This window comes from Mesoplodon densirostris, chromosome 2 (genome assembly GCF_025265405.1).
Source record: "Mesoplodon densirostris isolate mMesDen1 chromosome 2, mMesDen1 primary haplotype, whole genome shotgun sequence".
NCBI classification, from domain to species: Eukaryota; Metazoa; Chordata; class Mammalia; order Artiodactyla; family Ziphiidae; genus Mesoplodon; species Mesoplodon densirostris.
Window position 1 is genome coordinate 189592332 of NC_082662.1, and position 23134 is coordinate 189615465.

The following is a 23134-nucleotide window of genomic DNA, read 5'->3' on the forward strand; positions in this document are numbered from 1 at the left end:
TCTACACACTTTCTCATGTGCTTGGCCCTTGTTTTATTTAATTTAGTTTTGTGGGGTTCAGTCCATATCTCCTCTGACACTATTGCCTTTGTGACTCCGTGTGACAAACTTGAAATATCTGCATGTCCATATACTTTGACATTTTGAAATTGACTGTGAGCTTTTTGAAAGAACTTTTTTTTTCATTATTTATCATCCATTATTTATTTGGATTAATTTCAAGCTGGATTCAGAAATTTTAACTTAAACTCAGGTGAACAGCAAAGTGATTCAGTTATACCCATACAAGTATCCATTCTTTTTCAAATTCTTTTCCCATTTAGGTTATTACTGAATATTGACCTGAGTTCCTTGTGCTATATAGTGGGTCCTTGTTGGTTCTCTATTTTAAATATAGTACAGACTTTTAGAAATTTTTTTATGGAAAAATAAGTAAAATGCAGACTACTATTTAACAATATTTTCAAATAGTAAGAGCTAGCAAGAAAGAAACCATTGCTTTTATACTAAGTTGATGTTGAAGAGTTTGAGCCTTGTATAACATGGGATGGCAAACAGCACACAAAGGTAAACACGTGCATGCAGGTGAGCAGGATACCAGCTGTGTGGACATGATATGAAGGAAGCATCAGTGACAGTTCAGATAGAGCCAAGTGTGCAGCATCTACTGTTTTTTATTTTCTCTCTTGTTGAAAAAGCCATAACACTTGGTGTTGTGAAAACTAAATGAATCAATTGAGAGAGCACTCAGTGCATGGCTTGGAGTGAACATGTTAGGTTATAGTTAAGGCATATACAATGGACCATAGGTAGAGTCCCTATTTTACACTATCACAGTTTCCAACATTATATCTTATCATAGCATTTGGAGACTAATTCATCTCCTGTGCTCTACTTGCTATATGTTATATTATGCATCCAGGTAGGTAATTGGAATAGCCCACAAAGGGAAGTCATCCATTGCCAAGAGTCAGTGCAGTAAGAGAGGGAGTGAGAGAGAGAGAGAGAGAGGGAAGGATCCTGCAGGCTTCAAAGGAACCAACCAATGTTAAACGTGGCTTGTCATCAGTCATGTTACTGAAGTAAAGCACACACACCTCGGTTCAGACCTTATGGAACAAGAACAAAGTGGAATCCACAGACGACCTGGCCAGAGTGGAATATTCTCTTAGTCTGTGAAAAGCTACAAGACTTTCTTATTTAGGCAGATTTGGAAACTGATATCAGAACTCACTGCCCGTCTTGTAGTTTCTTACATACATGACTGGTTTATTAAACAGTCTGAGCTCATTAAAATAATTGTATATTTCTCCTGCCACAGGTCAGCTATTTCAATGTATTTCATTGATTCCGAGACACATATTTTATAAAACATTTCGACACTGCTGAAACCAGAATGAGTCTTGTCATCCACAGTGTCTTTAAGCCAATTAAAGAAAACAGCATATTGAATTTGCCTTTTCCATCTCTTAACAGTATATAGGGAAGGCCCCTCAACTTCCTAATTACACTGGGGTAAAAAAAGAGGTTCATTCAGCTGAGTTGAGCACAGTCAGTGCCACTCTTTCACCTCCTCTCCTGCTGCGTCCACAGGACGTTGCCTTGGTGAGGTCAGGTCCTCAGGGTGCTCCCCCCTCCCTCCTTTGGGTCTCTCCTCCTCTGTTTGTTGGGGCTGGAAGGAAGGGTGAGATGTATGTTCCACTGTGTATGCTTGTAATTGTAACCTAGTGTATTGACACCATTAAATGAAAGCTTGTTGAATTAATTTACTTCTCACAGCAACACTAAGGTAGTATTACTAGCTCCACCTTAGAGAGATTCAGTCATTGCTAGGATTAGGATTTAACCCTGTTTCTTGGCCACTAGGCAGAATCTTTTTTTTCCTTTTGCACATCAGTATTGAATTTTTTTACATCAGTTGACAGTGATGTGTGAGGATCCATGGACGAGGGTTACAGAGAATCACCAGGAGAGTTAAGGTTCCAATGCTCAGGAAGAGTAAAGCAGGGCCAGACCTGGGCTTGTCATGTGTCACAGAACTTAGAAGTCAGGTAGAAGAAGGGCCCACATGGCAGCCACTGAGGATAAGCCAGTGAGGGTCAGGGAAAATCAGTAGATAATGGTGTTTTGGAAGTTGACCAAAGGCAAGGGTTGGAGGAGGGGCTGACAGTACTTAGTGCTGCTGTGTCACATAAGATGAGCACAGAGAAGTGAGTGAAGGTATCAGATCTGGTGCTGTGGGTGTCATTGGCAAGGAGACTTGGGAACAATGCTTCACATGCCTCAATACCTCCTGTATCTTTCAGGATAAAGGATAAAGAGATCAGTGTCCTAGAACCTACAAGGCCTGGCAGGGTTTCACTATCACCTCCCTCTGAGGCCAGATCTTTTTTTTCGTTTTTCATGTCTGACTTTGTTTTTTATTCAGATAGAATTGATATATAACATTGTATAAGTTTAAGGTGTACCACGTGATGACTGTATACATTCATGTATTGTGATATAATATATATACTATATGTAAATATAAGGCTCTGCTTCTCTCCGTGGCAGGCTTACATGCCTCTTTCTGTTCCTTGAACACACTCTCCTCCTTTAAATATAAAGTTATTTCTGCCTGGAATACTCTTTCTTTCTCCTCATGTTCATTTAACTTCTATTATTTTTTTCAGGTCTAGCTTCATTGCTTTTTATTTCATACAAACTTCCTTGACCTCACGACCAGACCAAATACCTTATTATGTACTTAAATCATAACATCAAGTATTTCCTGTGTGCTAATTAATTATTGTCTCTTCCACTAAAGTGTATTCCATCAGGGCAGGGAGCACGTCTTTTTTTGTTCACCATTTTTTCTTCATCATGGTAAAAATGACTGTCTTATATTGGGAGTTGACTATATATTTGTGGATGAATAAATGGATACTATCTGCTTCTGCAGTTCATCTCATGTAATCAGTTTCTATCTTTTTTTTTAAACATCTTTATTGGAGTATAATTGTTTTACACCAGTTTCTATCTTGATGTAAATTTTACTTTATGTAATCTGGGAAATGATGATTAATTTAAAGAAAATATTTAAAATTTAAAAAATATTATATCTTTAAAAAATCTAGTATAAGTCAATCAGCTATGATTATTTTGGCATTTATTGATCAAACTTTGAGATTGTTTTGGAGTGTTTCAAATACTCAGGAAGGACCCAGCTATTTATTCTTTTACATATAAATTCTGATGTCACTTCCTGGTCCTTTCCCAGAGTCAGTGGTTCTTAAAAATGCCATTCATCAGCCTTCTGCCCAGTCCCTCTTTCTCAGAATCAGTGGATCACACCAGTGTCACAAATGCTCCTTCTGTTTCTATGAGAGTCTGTGGCTGCTGCTGCTTGTCTAGGGCCATGCTGGGCCTACATGTGATAAAGCAGAGATTTCCTCGGGTGCCCTGTGGAGAGGCCAGCTGCTTACCAGGCTCCCATCTCTATGTCCAGTTGTCCACCACCAAATGGGAGCTGTTCTCTGTCCCGCAACAAGCTGCGAGGGCCTTCCTTCTTGCTTCAGCCCCTGGGTGCTTTTGCCTCCATTCTGAGAGCACTTGAATTGTGTACCTATTCACCCAGTGCTGTCTCTACATCAGGCCCTATTTCTTTGTACATTTAGAGTATCCCATAAGCATTCTGCTACCTCAAAGTCTAATATTTCTGGTTGACACTAAACTCAATTTTAACACCTTAAAATGCATAATCCAACTCTTTTGCTGTTAGTTAATCTCAGTATTCCTTGAGTGGAATCTCTCTACCCGCCTGCCTGAAGTGAAGTTGAATCTCCTAATTTCTTATTATTTCTTCAAAGCTGTGATATGCAAGCCCTTTCGAAATGTCTCTTTGGGGCGCCTAACCCCCTCTCCTTAGCTTGTTCAAAAGTATATTTTCTTAACTTCACTTCCTTTTAAAAGACAGTGTGTCACGCAGTTTTCTCCTGGCCTCCAGTTTTACCAAATACCCTGCCATAGTAGCAAGCTAACAGAACACAAGTATTCCCTTAAACATACTCAAAGCTAACCCCCAAATAGATTTCCATTGCAAATGTATTTTAAGAAATAGGCTGGGGAGCCAAGAACTAAAATCTGTGGCCTCTGATGCATACATTTCCTTAGACTTACCTCCTAAACAGTAGTGCAGATATGCCCAGCTGTTTTATTTAAAAACACATTTGCAAAAAGAGAACAAGATCATTTTTATGACATCAAGTTCTATCTTTCTGAGATTAAGAATCATAAAAGTACAAAGTAAAAAAGATTGGAGAAAGAGGTGAGAAAATGTAAGAAGATAGTAAGGTAAATAAGGAAAGCAAGATGAAACTTGGGGATGGTTTCAAAACATAGCTTGTTAATTTCCCAGCTGTGAGACCTTGGACAAATCACCTAACCTCTCTGAACTTCATAGATAGCTTGAGGAATTATCTGTCTCATTATCTATCTCAAGGGTTGTTGTACAAATTGGATTAGGCAATTAAAGGGTTAAGCATATTCCTGGACATGGTAAGAGCCCAATAAGTTAGCTACTATAATAATAATCATATAAAATCAGAATTCTAATAAGAATCTCGTTATAGTGTTACTATTCAGAAATTAAGATGTAGGATTATTTTCATTTGCACCAAGGGTGGTTGCAAATGTGGCTCTGTACTTCCTAGCAGCCGAAGTAAGTATAAAACAAGTAAGGTTGCAAACATCAAAAGATGTATATACTTAAATGCAAAAGTCCTGCAACACCGCTTCCTAACCAGCTTGCTGCAAGGGCTCTGTCTCTCTCGAAGTCCCCTCAACATTATCTGTAGTTCAAATAATAATGCCTGGTATGTCTGTGCACGAGGATTTTTAAATGCATTCAGAGATTGTGACCATGATACCAATTCACTTAACTGTATTGCTGAATTCACAGAGGCTTTCTGTCAGCATGAGTTTTCCTAATTAATGGACTTACTAAGAACACTGTCAGAATCAAGAAGAACATTGTGTATTTGTTGTCTTTTAATCAGAAAGGTTGAGAGAGTATTACTGAGGGAGAAAAAATGGTTAACTTTTGTAAAAGACAGCTCTTGATTTAATGGCTTATCTTTCCCTCATCAGCAGCACCAAGAATATCTCAAGTCACAGAAGTATTACTTTTTTGAAGCAGGATTTGCTGCAGTAGAAGTGAGTGTCCAATTCCATGGCTGGCTCCACAAGGATATCTATGAAAGATTTGGGGCAAATCTGTGAAGCTTCCTGAGAGTGCTTTGCATAGGAAATGGCTAGATGCTAAAACTGTCATATTGCTGGGTTTTGAATGCCCTGATGGTAAATGATACTGGTTGTCGAAAATAACCAGATAGGTAGTAGTTTTATCATTCATTTGGTCCTTTTAAAACCCATACAGGTATTTTTTACTAATTCAATTACTGTATCATCTTGCCAACCCCCATTTTGCAGTAACCATGCTGACTATGTTTCATCATCTTTTAGGTAAAAATGTTATGGATTTTTCGGGGGGGTTATATTCGTTTTTGGTTGTAATGAATACTGCATGGGAGTGTTATTTGGATACTAAAAACACATCTTCCTTGTAAGGAACATCTTTTGAAAGGCCTGCTAACTCAGTCTAATCACTTGGATTAAGGAAGTAAGATGCCTTTGCAGTGACTTGGAACAACTTTCTTGACTTCCTGCAAAGGGGACGCTTTACAGCATTTTTGGAGAAGTTAGTAAAACCGAATCTGACATCACTACCTAGCAGCAAGTGGTTTGTTCTTAGCGAAGGAGGAAATTGCTCCCTGTCCGATAAGACACGAGTGAAGAGTATGCATTCATTTCTTTTCTTTTTGATTCAGTTTTACAGAGAAACATTTTTGCGGAGATAACCATTATTTTGCCTTTCAGAAGGACGCATGCTATTCCACAGGAATACGGCTGATTTCCAGATATGACCATGCATTTGTGGCTTAAACTCTTGGCATTTGGCTTTTGCTTTCTGGACACTGTAATGTTGGTTACAGGTAAGTACAAGGAAATTAATATTTCCTTAGTTATTTTGTGTGTGTGTGTGTGTGTGTGTGTGTATGTGTGTGTGTGTAAGGTCATTGGTTTGAAATAGACATAAAAATAAATTAAGCATTGGTGACTGGAGGTGAGGAAGGCAGCTGTAAAACGGTCAATGTTATTGTCCCTCAGAGAGACATGGCTTGCTACAGAATACATTGTTTCTGTTTAAAAAGGCATATATGTTTGGCCAAAAAATAATATCACGATTTAAAAGGCAAACATTGTATCTCTGTATCTTGGTTTACAAACTGTTCAAGGATATTACAAAAGCTATTACTTAACCCTCAAAATATACAAACACAAGTTTATGAATGTCTAAGGAAAGTTTAATGACAAAAGAAGTAAGTTTTTTGTCTTTTCAACAAAAAATGAATTTTTAAAAATCATAATATGGCTTTGCTTGCATGCAAGCCACTCCCTCTTTTTGGACCACTAGTTTGCTTCCTCAAATTTTGATTATGACTGAAATATTTTATTGAATATTTAGTTGTATGGTAGTTTAAAATAATATAATTGGGTATTTAATTAAATATTAACTTTTTGCAAATTCGTATCACAGAATGTATTTTAAATCAAGGTTTCAGTCCCTTACAGTCGTTTTAATGATTATTTGCTTTGAAAATTCTTATGGGGCCGCCGCCCTTCCTGGGTGATGGGTAAATAGTAGAGCCTCGATGAGATAAAAATACTTAAACTCTTAAGAATCATGCAAATGCTGTATTCTATAGGAAAATATAGCTAATAGGACCTCTGGTACCTATTCATGTTTGAGACCTTTGTACACTTATGGTCCATTTAATGTACATTTCTTGAACGGTTTCAGTTTGGGTCATGAGTACATTTTTGGTTGATATATAATATTACTCCTTATGTTGTAGAATCTAAAAGCAATATTTTATTATTGAAAAGATATTTAAATGGTATTTTTGTAGATTTCCAAATAAGTTAAAAAAGAAAGAAAGAAAGAAAAGAAAACAGGAAAAATATTTTTAAAAATCTTGCTGGTGTAATTCACTTTGAAATCTTTTTTTGACTTTCTACTGCTCTCCTTTTCTCTAAAGGGCAGGGCAGTAGCTACCTTCTGAGCACGCTACATTGTTAATTTACATTTTGTGTAACCAAGGACAGTAGAAAGCAGCGTGGATAGTGGATTTTTTTTTGTCTGTTTTCTTTAACTGCAAAAACAGATTAAACATTTTTTATATAGGTACAGCATTTTGTCTTAGTACAGAAAATGTTTACCAAGTTACCATTCCTATAAAGTTGGTTATAATAATAAAAGCCAAATTGTAAAGAATAATACTTTTAATAAGGTAATAATATGTGTATTATCATAAGTCAGAGTAAATTTCCATGAAAAATTCCTGCTCAGGAACTGTTGGAAAACATTTCTAAATAAGCATCAAGAAATTCTGAAATATTTTGTAGACCACAGAGCAAACCACCATAAAACTTTCAACACAGTCTATTAAGGATTTTTACCATAAGAAACATCTTTGAATTTATCATCAAAAGAAGAGTATAAAATGATCTAGCAATCTTTAAACCAATTGGGCTGAATAGTTCATACTATAATAAATGTATCGATATACATAGATTTATTTTGAAAACCAAGTTTCACTTCAACTGCTCACATAAATATGGAGAGCAAACTTACTCATTTTTAGAAAAAATATATAGATATAATTATCTAGGTGTGCAAATCTTGTTTATCATACTTTGAAGTCCCGAGGGAGATTTTGGGATTCACTGTATAATTTTGGAAATTATTAATTCTTTAAATGATATATTTTTCTATATTAGCAACCTATGAGTTGCATTATATGTTTTACTTTAATGTGTTCAACTGAGTTTAGTGTTTATAGGAAATATTAGACATCAAATTTATATTGTGAACTCTAAAGGCATAAAGAAATAGAGCCAAATGGAGAGTGACTTCAGTGGATAAATTGTTGCACAACTCGGATGTGTTATTTAATCTCTAAAGTACAAACATGGGCAAAGTTACACTTTTCCAGAGCAGAGGAACAATGCTGGTTGAGTTTTACATAAATGTCTGACCTATTTGTTCTGTGCCTCTTTGCCATGTTAACCAGAAACCAACACTTTGTTTAAAATTTCTAAATAATTCTGGGGGACAGTGGTGGTTTCGAGCATGCAGGTAAGAATGAGTGATCTCTGGCTCTAACAAAGTAGTGCCAGAATCTAATGCTTCACACCATAACAGCCATAAATACATGAGTTATGTGAGTTATGAGTCATAACAGTTAAGAGTCATTTCCTGGACATAATTTTTCATTTTTCCATTTACATAAAAAAGAAAGAGCTCTTAGTTCCAAACATGTACCTTGCCTTGCACATTGCAGGTATTCAATACTAATTATGTATTGAATTTGATCAGCAATCCTATTCAGTTCTAAATACAATGTAGAGTTTGAGGGTGGTGAGTATGATTATATTATACTGATTTTTTGGAAAACATTTTCCTGATACAAATCTGCCTGGGACTGTTACCTTCGCTAGACTTTGAAATGTCTTTGGTTAGAGGGAAGGTGAGGTGAAGTTAGGGGTCTGGCTTCCTTTTCCTCCCTTTCTCTACATGACTGAGCACAGGGTCAGAGCCCTCAGCTTTGAGCTGGGTCTTTGCTCTGTTCTGGGCTACTTGGTATCCTTCTACCAGTGACAATTAAGTACTGTAAGAACATAGATATTTCTACACTGTTTGTATGCATATACATACACACACATAAATAGATGAGTTATATATATATATATATATATATATATATATATATATATATATGAGTTATGTAATACACAAACATTATATATTTATGTATATATATTGGTCTGTCTATCATCTCTCTACTGGTTCTCCACATTTGTCTACTTTTAAATATTGGAGTTCTGTGGGCCTCAATCTTCAGCCTGTTTTATTCTTACTTCCTAAACTCAGAGTTCCTTATCATCACCTACTATGTACTGATGATCCTGGTTCTCCATGTCCAGACTCACCCCTCAGAGGGTGGAACCTACCTCCTTTCCTTTTTTTTTTTTTTTTTTTTGTTAGATTTTTGTTTTTAATATTTATTTAACACAACATTTTTCAGCTCAATCATGAAACACAGATATATTGTTTCATTCCTAACTTTCTCAGTCAAACAGACGGTGATGTAGAGCTACTCTAGAACTCTAACAGTATTGAGTCAAAGTCTCTAAGCAAAATTATTTTAGCCTGTGTGCTGAGGGCTTATGGCTTTTTTCTTTTTTAAATTTTACTTTATTTATTTTTATACAGCACGTTCTTTGTAGTTCTCTATTTTATATATATTAATGTATATATGTAGATACCAATCTCCCAATTCATCCCACCACCACCACCCCACCACCTCCTTTCCTAAATTTAATCTTGTTTTACTGTGTTGTGTTTTTGCAAAAAAGAAAAAAAAGAGAGAGAGAGAGAGAGGGAGAAAGAAAATCTGAAATATATATTTACATGCTCCCCAAGTCCTATCATTTTACTTTGTAATGATCTCTAAAATCTTCGACCCTCCCACCTCTATTGACATCCCTTTAATTCACACCTTTATCCCTTTTCACCTGCAGTGTTGAAGTAGTATCCTAATCTGTCAATTTCTTTTCACACCCTACAGCTTAAAAATATAAAATAAAACTGGAAAAAACCCTCCTACATCCTTTCATTGCCTTGGTTTCTATTCTAAACTTTTGCCAGAACAACTGAGTCCACCGATGAGCTTGGAGCATGGCAGGAGCTGGGCAGGGATCTTTTTTTCTTTTTCTTTTATGATTGACTAAAATAGAACAAGCAGCAGGTAGTTTCAACACCCTGCCGCTCTACACTTCCTCAAGACCTCCAAGGCACTGCGCCAATCCTATTTCCCCTCTAAAATTCTCTTTCATCACTCTTGCCACAAAACATCTCCACTGAATTTGGATACATTTTATCACCTTTCCTTGTCATTTTTCACATACTATTTCAGTTTGCTGTTGTTGGCATTATTGTTTACCAATCAGAGCATTACGGCCATTGTAACCTGCATGATAGCAGAAACCGTCTTATGCCTTTTTTGTATCATCTGTGCTTGATTTCTTCCCAGACAGTGAAAAAGCAATGGGCGTTTTTTGATGAAACTGCAGATTATAATAATAGAGGAGAAGGAGGAGGGTAAGAACATTTTCAGAAAGAAAGGACAGAGAGGGGAAAAACATGGAATGAAAAAACTAGACAGAGGCGAAGTGGAAGGTGGAGGTCATTGGACAATTTTATCAAGATTAAGTAGAATCATTTTAGATCTAGATCTTTACAGGCTTTACCCTTCCTCCCCCCACACCATTTCCTTCTTTCATTTCCTTATTTTACCTTTTCTCTGGAAAGAGCCTCCTGATTTCTTAAAAGTCCATAGATCATGCATGTTGTTTCTAAATTTTCTTTGACCTACTCTTTGGACATTCTCACTAGTGGCATTTCATTTGATGGGTCTGTTTTGTTCTTCAGATCCAGACGTCCACAGGAAGAAAAGTGAGGAATAGGGAGGGAGGGACTCATGTAGCAGGGGAATGAGACAACGGAGTCAGGTCCAGTCCTTGCACACACTGGCGTGGGTAGCACTTAACCTATTGCCCTGGGACTGTTTCCAAGGGCAGATGGAAAATGGCTCACCCTGCCAGTTGCATTTTGTGTGCACAGAAAGCCTGTAGGAGTCTGAACATCATTTCTTACTAGATAATGTGATAAAGAATTTCAATCTGAGCAGGTAAAGAGCAGAGATCTGTAGTCAGGTTGATGAACTTTGTTGATGAAGGTGCATGCAGCATTAATGTTACAGGGTTTTGTTTTCAGACCATGTGTATATAAGAGTTACTGGTGCAGAGAAAGAAATTCATCATCACTGCAGATCTTTGATCTTTTTCAGTCATCTTATAAGTCTATGGGAATTGTTAGACAGGAGAAAAGAATGGAAATTTAACTTAACCTCAGTTTAAACTTAATTTCAATCTTGTCTAAATAGTTTTGTCAGTACGAGTCACCCAACCACATACTAGTTGCTGATCACCAAAGAGTTAGCACTATGACTTTTGCTTGCATAAAAATAGTAGTTTTATAAACAACAAGGTCCTACTGTACAGCACAGGGAACTACATTCAATATCTTGTAATAACTTACAATGGAAAAGAATCTGAAAAAAAATATATATATATACAACTGAGTCACTTTGCTGTACACCTGAAACTAACACAATAATGAAATCAACTATACTTCAATTAAAAAAATATAGTAGTCTTATGGAAGGATAAAGAAAAAAATACAATATTACAGGCTATTCATTTAGAAATACCATGTGATATCTATTTCTACACAATTCTGAAATATACAGAAGTAAAAATTACAGTAATTAATAGATTTTGTGTACATGGCTGTAATCAATATTTAGATAAAAACATATTTAATTATTGCCTAAAATCTTTAATGTGCATTCCTTTCATATGTCAATATGTTATTCCAATTTCAGTCTCTCAAGAGTATAGGGAATGGCTATTGTAAGCAGAGTATTATGTGTTCAGGAAAACAAGAGAAACACGAAAAAATAAAGAAAGAAATGAAAACCTTCCTTCTCTTTCAGCTGGGGCAAGCATAAATATATATAAAGTTAGTGTTAGGGAAATAGTCGAGAATCTTTCATGTTCATTCACTTTATCTTCAATTGATTCCCTTCTGAAAAGATAATCAGCAAGATTATCAATGCTTTTTTTAGGTTCTTTACTGAAGACCCAAACTCAAACAAACTTTAACATCTTTTACGGTACATACTTACACAGTGTTGAAAGATTAAACATTCATTTCCTGTTAAAAATGAGACACAAGTATCTGAAGTGAAAAAAGTGACTTTACTAAAACTTCAATTTCTCCTATAAATATATCACAAGTGTGATAAAGTTGTAACTACATGTGATGATATTTAAATGAAAATGATTGCCATTCATATATTCAAAAATTTGCTTCCAACCAAAATGTGAGCAACTGGAGGAAATTCATCAACCATCTGAAAAAGTGATCTGCTGGAGAGCAGAACTTGAGTTGGCGGCAATTCAGCATCATACTCAGAGGTAGTGTTAGGAAATGAATACATGGTAAAGTGAACTTAACAAAAATCACTGATAGATAAGAAGAAACTCTTTGCTTTGTAAATTAAAAAAAAAAATTGTCCTGATAGTCATGAAAATAGATTAGAGACACCTATACAAATAATAATGATGTATCGATAAAAGAGGTTATCAAAGGGACAAAATCAAGAAATAAAGTGTGGTCACCATGTTTTAAATATTTCCACTTAAAGAATAAAACAATAATTTGTTTACTGATAAAAGAAATACTAAGCATCATAGGAAATGAGTCAGGAGCCATCCAAGTTGGAGAAAATCATGGCAGGTGGAACGAGAAATATTTTGGAAAGCAAATTCTATGAATAGTATGATCTGGATCCAAATCATTTTCCTTCTCTGATACACCATTTCCTCATCTACAAAGTGTTGTAAGCATTAAACGTGATAATATTTGTGACACTGCTTTGAAAACGGTGAGGTACTCTGCAAAGTTGTAAACTTCATTTACGTAATCCCTTGAAATCACAGCACACAGCTCTTTCTCGTTGAAACGTGATTCCAAATCACATCTCTTCCTTTGAGAGATTCTGAGAAGATAAGGTTTAAGGCCGTGTGGAAGAGGAATAAACTCATATAGATCTTTGAATGGTTTAATTTTGTATCCCCTATTTTAGGAATCCAGACTCCTCTGGATTCTACCTCTTAAATAGTTTATAGATACATTCCGTATCACAACTCTGCTACAGCATCTTGACATTAATAGCCTGGAACCTTGTCTCCCTTCAGCTGTTACCAAGATAATCTTTGTAAAAGGCAAAACTCACCTTTGTACATTCCTCCTTCAATGTCTCCCAGTTGGGATAGAGAATGTATTGATCCTATGATTTTGGTCTCAAGGTGTTTTGACTCAACATTTATGAATATAAACATTTAATTAGAATATACCAACATTTATAAATTTTTCTTGAAAATATATTTCACAGAAAAATTCCCCTCCATTAAGCTAGTTTAATTCCTTGAGTATTTTTTATATAACCTGATTAAATCATTACCAATTTTTCCATTTTTATTTTATTGAACTAATGTTCAACAGCATCTATTTTCATTTAATTTTTACAATCGCTATTAAATTCATGAATTTATTTTTAACCACGGCACATTTTACTGATTATAGTTTATGCCTGTGGGAATTTTCCTTTATGGTTATTTTTTATTTATTTATTTATTTTCTTGCGGTATGCAGGCCTCTGACTGTTGTGGCCTCTCCTGTTGCAGAGCACAGGCTCCGGACGTGCAGGCTCAGCGGCCATGGCTTACAGGCCCAGCCGCTCCGTGGCATGTGGGATCTTCCTGGACCGGGGCACGAACCCGCATCCCCTGCATCGGCAGGCGGGCTCTCAACCACTGCACCACCAGGGAAACCCGATTATTATTTTTCTAAGTGCAATTTTTCTTGTCAAAGCACACAGATCTAAATTACCCAAAAAAGGCTTTAATTTTTCTATTTAGCCAGAAATAACATTTCATGTGTGCAGTTTTAGCCACTGTTCGTTTCTTTCTTTCTTTCTTTTTTTTTTTGCATTTCAATGTCACATAAAATATGTCATATAATATAATTTTTCACTTTTGTCAAAGTTTTGATTGGGCAGTACTAGCTATACTTAAATCTATTTTGTGTTGATATTTCTATTAGTAACATCCATTTTGTGATTGAGAACTCCCTCAGCAAGGTTCCTTTTTGAGATTTTGAGAGTTTTTGGTTATTTCTCAGGTAGCCAATGGAAACATTAGTATCACTTATTAGTCTGCTGTATAGTCTAGCATTGGTATATTTTAATTCTCATTCATTTGTACCAACTTCTTACTAACTGGTGGAACAAAAAGCAAATAGAAGAATCAACACAAGTTTAAAATGTTCTCAAGGCACAATGGTGGGTGAGGTCAAAATAAGTTGTCAAATCATCTTCCTTTGGTCTCTGTGCACTTAGGAAAAATGAAAGCAAATAGCATGGCACACACGGTTCTAATTTAATCCCTCCAGATTTCTCCAGCTTTATCTGGGGCCACTTTGTGACATGTACTATGTACTCTTGTAACTTTCATTTTCCTAAAAGTATAATGCTTTCCTGTCTCCAAACTGTTACTCACCTCTCCATGTTTTCTTCCCTCCATAATTATTTTTTTTAAACTGGGCAAATTATAATTGCCCTTCAAAATTTAGTTCAAAGGTCACTTCTCTGGGCAGCCCTCCTGCACATCCTCTGCTCTTTCACCCCTTTCACACCTGAACAGGTCCTCTTCTGACCTTCTGGGGATCTCTTTACCTGGCTGTTTCTCACAGTAGCTGGTAAGCTCATGTAGGTTTTCATTGGATCTCTTCTTATTTACCAGTGAGTTGAATGAATGGATGGTGTGTCAGTGCAGCCCAACCCTGTACATAGAAAATACTTAACAACTCAGGCAAACAATTTTAATTGTCCTTTTGTTGTTGTTGCTTAAGTGAACTATTCATGGCAAAATTTCTACATGATAGAAAATTTCAGGAAATAGAAGAAAGAAAAAAATTGCTTTAAAATCTTTGCCAATGGGCTTCCCGGGTGGCACAGTGGTTGAGAGTCCGCCTGCTGATACAGGGGACACAGGTTCATGCCCCAGTCCGGGAAGATCCCACATGCCACGGAGCGGCTAAGCCCGTGAACCATGGTCACTGAGCCTGTGCGTCCGGAGCCTGTGCTCCACAACGAAAGAGGCCACAACAGTGAGAGGCCCACGTATCACAAACAAACAAACAAACAAACAAATCTTTGCCAACATTTTTTCTTTCTCTCTTTCCCGATCTTCCTCTCTTTCGATCACATGCTATGCATAAAATTGCATATCCTAAGTAAACCATGATTATTCTAAGCAACTTGAGAAATACAGAAATGAATACATAGGAAAATAAAAATCAGATTACCAATACCATCACCTAAACACTTTATGAGTATTTCATTTTACCAGGCTAGCTAAACCTATTTATTTATTCATTTCATGAACAAATATTTTATAAGTGTTTTCATTGTTCCATGAATTGGGCATACCATATCCCATTCTTTTCCTTGTGAAGTCTGTAAGCAGTGGCTGCTTAGAGATGGGGTTTTAACTCCCCCAAATTCTTCAAAAGCTTTCTCCTCGAAGTAATAGTATACCTCACAACAGATAATTATTTGTGTTCTCAATCTTCTATAAATTATAAATTATTCCTTTAAAATCTGCATATAGTACACTATTTAAGTAAAATCTCTATTCTTGCCAGACTACATTTAAGCCTCCATTCCAACCAGATTCCTTTGGAAGGCTTTTGGTTATAGAAGTTTGGGAGCTGCAGAACTAGGCAATAGCCTCAATTTGTTTTTAGTTTGTTTTGTGATTTAAACTGAAAATAAAAGATTTATTTGGAGAGAAATTTTAAACATACACACATACACACCACACAAACAAATCCTCAACTGTTTTTGGTGATCTTCCACAGTAATTTTCCAAGGTCACCAGTTCATAAGGAGTAAGACTTGGGGGGAGGGGTTTGAGATTTCATGCTGAGTCTATCTGATTCTAGGTCTATTTTTTTCAGCCTTCTGAAAGGTCAGCTTAATAACCAGGTAATTGAGGACATGATGATGGTGGGCAAATCACAGCAAGACTGAAGGGTAGTTGGTAGTTGCTTAGAGGTCATTTGTGTGAAACATGCATTAATCCCCATGCACCTGATTTAGCTGCATGAGTGAACCATTGTATACTGAGCCACTTCCATATCCCTAGCGAGATCTAAAACTATAAAAAGCAAAGAGGCATCTTTAATTAATTTGTCTTTACTATGAATGCTGATGCCATGTTAATAATGCAAAAGTGATGTTGTCATCATTGTCTTGAAAGGTGGTTAACAAAGCATAGCACCCAGTCTGTCTCAAGGTGAGTGATAGGATGGAAATAATGGATTTTCCCCGTCCCTAATTTGTTTTTGATATTACATAAAATGAAAGCCATTGAATAATGTACCAAAGTATCTAGATTTTTTTGTTGTTGTTTTTGAAGTGCAAGAGAAGTAACGACATTTGTTAAATACTTTGATCATGGAAAACACATGAGGTTTTCATATTATTCCAGGAAGTGTAGGCACTAGACAATCTTTTCATGCTCATCCAAGAGACATATTAAATGAATCAGGTAGAGCTCTCTTACAGTTTGCTACTCCAGGAATAAGTTGGCTTTAACTTAAGGGAAAGTGAAGAAAAAATTATGTGTATTATTTGGTTACTCTGATGAATGTGGGCTGCCAATCAGATAATTCAGGCCAAATATTGTACTTTGACTTCTTAAACTTGAGTTTCCAAATCACCTTTTTGGTTTCTAAACTAAGATTTTAACTTATGCCTAATAAACCCTGTCTTTTTACTTTTCGGTCGTTTTATTTTCTTAATTTACTTACTGATACTTCAGGTATGATCAAGATATATAATATCTAAGAAAACATAAGTGAAGTGGAAGACATCAGTTCAGAGTTTTGACTGTAAGAGGAAGTGATGACATGAAGGAGACAGATGATGAAAAGAAGAGGGTCAGGGAGCTGATGGAAGTAATTTAAAGAGATAATTATGGAAATGTTAGATTCAGACATGCTCTATTTTTTTAAAGGTGTTGTTTCTTTTTTTCTTTAATTAATTAATTAATTTTTGGCTATGTTGTTTCTTCGTTGCTGTGCATGGGCTTTCTCTAGTTGCGGCGAGCAGGGGCCACTCTTCATCATGCTTCACGGGCCTCTCACTATCGTGGCCTCTCTTGTTGTGGAGCACAGGCTCCAGACGTGCAGGCTCAGTAGTTGTGGCTCACGGGCCTAGTCGCTCCACGGCATGTGGGATCTTCCCAGACCAGGGCTCGAACGCATGTCCCCTGCATTGGCAGGTGGATTCTCAACCACTGTGCCACCAGGGAAGCCCCAGACATGCTCTACTTTTAAAGTGCTTAAGAAATTAGTCTTTGACATCTTGTCTGGAGTCCATTCTGAGCTTTCCAATTATGAAATGTGAGGAAAATTACCTTTTAATTTCTCAGCTTCATTATCTGTACAATGGGAATAATGGCAGTAGCTCTTAAATGAGACGATTTACTCCTTGATTCAGTTGTTTGTAGAGCCCCTGCTATGTGCCAGGAACTATTCTAAGTGCTGACACAGTGGTACATACAACAGAAATAAAAATCATGGTAAATAAAAATAGTGGTAAATAAAACTTTCACAAAGCTTATATCTTAGCAAGAGAGATAACAAAAAGCCAAAGAAATAATAGAGAAATTTCAGATATTGATAAGTGTTGGGAAATGAAACAGTGTGATATGACAGAGACTGGCCAGACTTGGGGGTGAATTGCCCTTTAGACAGAGTGATCAAGGAAGGCTTCTTTGAGGAAGGGTCATGAAGCTACTTGTTGGCTGATGAGAATGTAAAGATTCAGGTGAAGAGGAACTGGCAGCTGGGAGGTCCTTTGGAAAAAGCAAACAATTGGTGGGTCCAAGCCACAGAAAGGAGACTGGGTGCTTGCAGGATGGTGAGTAAAGGCTGAGTGGTGTGTGGTGAAGAGGGAGAGAGAAACAGAAGGAGATAATTTATATTAACCTTAAGTGTAATGGGAAGAAGCCATTTGGAATTTTTAAGCAGGGAATGGTCAAATCTCCTTTCCATATTAAGAAACCACCCTGGTTGCCATGTGGAGAGCAGGCTGGAGGTGAGACAAAGCCTGGGGATTAGTTAGAGCCTGCTGAGTTGGTGGAAGGGAGATGAGTTGGGGACCTGGACCAAGCGTTGCCAGTAAAAGAAAAGGGCAGATCCACATGGGATCTGGAGAAGGTGCTGTGCGGAAGGGGAGTAGGAAGTTGTTCAGAATGACTCTTTTTTTTTTTTCCATGAGCAGCTAAGATGGGAAACATCCCAGTTGGGGGTAGACAATCCAGTGTCTGCTGTGTCCATGTGAATGCTTGAACTCTCATCAGGCATCCAACTACAGAAACCAAGAAGTCAGATGAAGTTAAGAGTAAGGGGCTGATCAGGTCTTGATTGGAGCCATAGCTTTGGGAGTCGTAGTGCAGATGGGATTTAGAGCTGAGGGATCCACTATGAGGGAATCAGAAGAATGTTCAGATGGAGAAGTACCAACACTCCGACTCTGAGCCCTGGGACACTGCATGTCTGAAGGGGTTGGAAGGAGGGGTTAGGAGAGGAGAGTCAGAAGGGGCAGTCAGTGAGGAAAGGAGAAGAATGTTTTGCTTAGGATGTTGAAAGAAAGAAGTGATGATTGTGAAAGGCTTAACATGTTTGCTGGCATATAATAAGAATCCAGTAAATTCCACTGAAAATCCAAATTCATGTCTCCTCTTGAAAGGTTACTGAACAGTGATTGTGAACATACTAACTATTGTCAAATATCCCCTTTTAACTTTAATATTATCACAAAAGTAAGTAGGAAGGAAGTTATAACAATATTTGGAAGAATCAAATATCTTCAATGTATGTATTATATATGTCTCTATATATGTTTATATATATCCTTTGTTAGCTTAACTATTAAAAAAAGGTACAGGTTAAAATAATCTGTTTTAATAAAAACTATATAAAATGTATTGAGAGACTAATGAATTAGGAATTTAACTGAGAATGTCTTGAAAAGACAATGCTCTGTTGAGTCCATTTTGGGGACCTTGTTTTGATGCATATTGATAAAAATATCTTTAAATATTATTTAAGCCAATATTTGGACAGGTTGGGGGTTTGTTGAGAGTTAATTTGTTACATAAAAGGCTTATTTCTTTTTTTATTGAAATATAGTTGATTTACAATATTGTGTTAGTTTCAGATGTACAGCAAAGTGATTCAGTTTATCTATTTATATTAGATTATTTTCCATTATAAGTTATTACAAGATATTGAACATTGTTTCCTGTGTTATATAGTAAACCATTGTTGCTTCTCTATTTTATGTATAGTAATTTGTATCTGTTAATCCCCACCTCCTAATTTATCCTTCCCCCCTCCCTTTCCCCTTTGGTAACCATAAGTTTGTTTTCTATGTCTGTGAGTCTGTTTCTGTTTTTTATATAGATTCATTTGTATTATTTTCTAGATTCCACATATAGATACTATCATATAATATTTGTCTTTCTCTGTAAGAGGATTATTTCTAAATCAAATTTTAAATCTTTCATTTCTTTGAGAAAATTGAAAACAATTGGTTATCACATAGGCTTATACTGGGTAGAACCTAATAGCCTTGATAATTGTACAGGATACAAATAAGGATTTGTCTTTATGAGATCATACATAAATAAGATTTTAATATCAGGCTTGGCAGGTTTGCTTAGAGAGGATCTTTAGGGCAACTTATTTTTTGTAGTCACTGGTAGCAAGCTAGCAAGAAAAGCAGTGTTTACCAGGTACTGCTCTCAACGTTTTATAAATGTGATCTTGTTTAACTTATATACACAAACCATTATCAAGTCTAGCTTATACTCGTCTTAGTTAATTTGTTTCCCAATATATATCATAAAATGTACTGATTTTCGTGTCCTAAGATGAAATAGCTAAATTTCAGTTTCCTTGTTCTAATTTTAAGAACTAAGATTGAGCAAGAAGGAAAGGGAAGCAGCCCAGGGCCGCTCCTGTGTGCCTGGCCCTCTGAACGATACTTTGCCTGCACCATGCTGGTCTCACCTCTTTCTACATTTTCTGTATTCAGAATTCTTCAGAGTATCAAATAAATGTTCCAACAATTCTTGTTCTCTAGTCTTAATAGCGGATAGCAGAATTAAGGTTAAACCAAAAGAGTAAGTAATCTAAACATTATTGATATTTATTTTTGTATGATGGTGTTTTGCTTACATTGAAAAATGGGCACATTGAACGTTTTAGCAGTTTACTATGATCTCTATCATGAAATCGTATTGAAAAGGCTCAGCACAGGAGAAAGTTGTACAGCTTTCTCTTCCAGCCCTGCTGCATTTTCATACGGATGTAAAGCTTAATTTAGGCACATCTGCTTCATCACACGTGCACACATGTTGGAAGAAAGCAGAAGAAGGGATGAGAGAAATAAGACCAATTTATTGCAGGCAGTATCTTTGTGCAGGGGAAATAGATAATCATGCATGTGACTGTAGCATGAGTGAATCAGAAAGCCTAGTTTCTGTAATGCAGAAAATCTACCTGTGTGTAAGTAGTAGGAAGATAAAAGCCTGGTAAACCTAAGTAATCCATTTTCAGATGTGTGAGCTCAATTATGGAGCAAATATGACTTTATTTGTCCATTGCTTCAAGGATAAAAGTTCGAATGAAGGAAATGACTTTCCATCTAAATAATAGAGGACTCAACATCCTTTCAATGTGAACAGCTATTATGCTGCCTTGCTACCTGGTAACTTTAGAACAATGGAACCCATGAATCCATCTACAGGTTCAAGAAAGAGAGGTTCTTACAGGGAGGAAGAACATTTGCAGGATGACCTACAACAAAAACTCACCAAAGCCTTTGAAACACAAGATTATCCTTGTTCTAAGAATAGAAGGTGGTGCTGTGTTGAGGGCAGCTAGAAGGCATGGATTAAAGAACCATTGGGATGACCAGTGAGAGACCAAAGGCAAGTAGAACCTCAAAAATCTGGACGTGGAGCAAGTCAGATAAAATATAAGAATTTCAAAGATGGGGAAATGAGAATAATAAAAATACCTTTAGTTGTCAAATGTAAAATTTGTGCCAGTTTTGTCACTTTCTATTTTTCAGGAGCATTGTAAAACTAAAGATATTTTCTATTAACATCAAGTTAGCTCTATGTGTTTTTCTCATCTATCTTCATTGGTCAATTTTCAAAACAACCAAAAAGTATATTATGTTCAAAGAATCCAAAATGACTTTTTTGTTATCCTTAATAAAATGTCTTCTTTTAAAATAATTTAAAATTTTACATTTCTAAGTAGGGGTTGGTTACAGAAGATGGATGAGAAAGCACTTCATAAGGTATACTGAAATGAAATCATAAGTGATTCTTACTTTATTTAAGCATTTGGAAAACTATGGAGTACCAATTTCTGTTACTACTATTTTTTATTTTTATAAATTTATTTACTTATCTATTTGGTGGTTTTTTTGGCTGTGTTGGGTTTTTGTCACTACATGTGGGCTCTCTCTCTATTTGTGGCAAGCGGGGCCACTCCCTGCTGTGGTGTGCAGGTCTCTCATTGCAGTGGCCTTGCAGAGCATGGGATCCAGGCACTTGGGCCTCAGTAGTTGTGGCACACGGGCTCAGTAGATGTGACTCGCAGGCTGTAGAATGCAGACTCGGTAGTTGTGGCTCATGGACCCAGCCGCTCCGCGGTATGTGGGATCCTCCTGGACCAAGGCTTGAACCTGTGTCCCCTGTATTGACAATTGGACTCCCAACCACTGCACCACCAGGGAAGTCCCTGTTATTACTATTATCACTAGCTTCTCTTTTGTTTTTTCACTTTAAGAATTGAAATAAAAGTTGAAATCTTTATTTACAAAACAAGAAATGTTTGCATATTAATCTATAAATCAAAATACAGAAATATGGAATGTTCAGCCACTATCATTGTGGACTCCTATTTTGTAATTAAACTATTTTACAAACATATGTATTTGCTAAAGAGCAATGGACTAAGAAAAGAAAAAAAATCAATGCAACCCACAAAACCATGGTTCTGTGGAATCTTTGCTCTGGTATCTGTTTTGTCAATTTATGAAAGAAAATGCTTATCATGGTTTTATTTTTTGCTAAAAGCGTAACCTTTATATTTTAAATCAAATGTTAATCAAGTATTTACATAATATTGTTTCTGAAAAAAATTCATGTGCCTTTAATTTTAATTCACTCTTTATTCCATTCCATATTGAACGTAGAAAATATTACTACAATTCTTTTAAAACAAAAGTAAAACATAATTCATTTAAAAATCTATTTTGGTTTTCCTTGACCATGAATCTTCTCAGAAGTAACACTTCTTAAGGATATCAGATACCATAACCTGCCTTTCTTTCTAGGTCTCCATTTTATGGGCTGGACATCTGGATTTGATGGGCAGGAAAATATTTCCTTCCGCTGACTTTTCTAATAATCCTTTCTTATAGATACACATGCTTCATGTTTGTTAATAAAATTGACATGATTTTCATATCTACTGTTTTTAACACACAGTGAATTATGGAATTTTCAGTGGCTTTTTAAAAAATAAATACATTTTAAATTCCTTATAAAAAACAATATTAAGAACCTCTCTAAAAAGTATTAGGGCCACAGATGTTTTCCTTTATAGTGTTAATTGATGTAAGATCCATCAAAATGTTGTTAAAACATCCAGAGGTTAATGTTCTATAATGATAGCATGGGTCAGATTAAAATTCTTTTTATGGAAAAAAGAATAAAAAGAAAAAGAAAAAAAGAAAAGCAATGATAGCTTTTTTTCTTCTGATTAAAAAAAATTAGCTAGTGGAATGAAACAGCAATCTGACATGTAAAATGTCTTTTGCTTTTTTTAATAATGAAAAGGGGTTTAAAATAAGGACTTAGGGGGTTACATGGTACCCCCCAAATTTATACATACAGGTTACAAGTACTAGTTTTGTTTTTAGTGAAGAGATGAGAACTATACATTTTTTCTTTATTTTTAAATCCCATGTCCTCTTTTACAATTTTAGCAATTAATCTACTGAACTTTTTAGTCTTCAAAATATAGCACATAACAAGTGACTTTGGACCCTCTTTTGCACTAAACGTATGAGTATGAAAATTAAAATTTAAAGTAATGATTAATTTTTCTTGTCTACAATATTAAAATTACTGAGAATGAATTACAGAACCTTGAAGACTTCGGGGAACTTTTATCTCAGGAAATATA

The 23134-nt window shown here is 35.9% G+C and overlaps 1 protein-coding gene across 1 annotated transcript in view; it reads left to right on the top strand.

Moving 5' to 3' along the window:
* Positions 1–5959: 5959 nt before the first annotated feature.
* The window catches only part of PTPRC (protein tyrosine phosphatase receptor type C), a 123355-nt gene continuing 106180 nt past the window's right edge, over positions 5960–23134 (top strand). The window contains exon 1 of the mRNA XM_060078966.1: positions 5960–6032. Within this exon, the coding sequence (XP_059934949.1) occupies positions 5960–6032 (73 nt within the window). The remainder of the gene's footprint in view (positions 6033–23134) is intronic.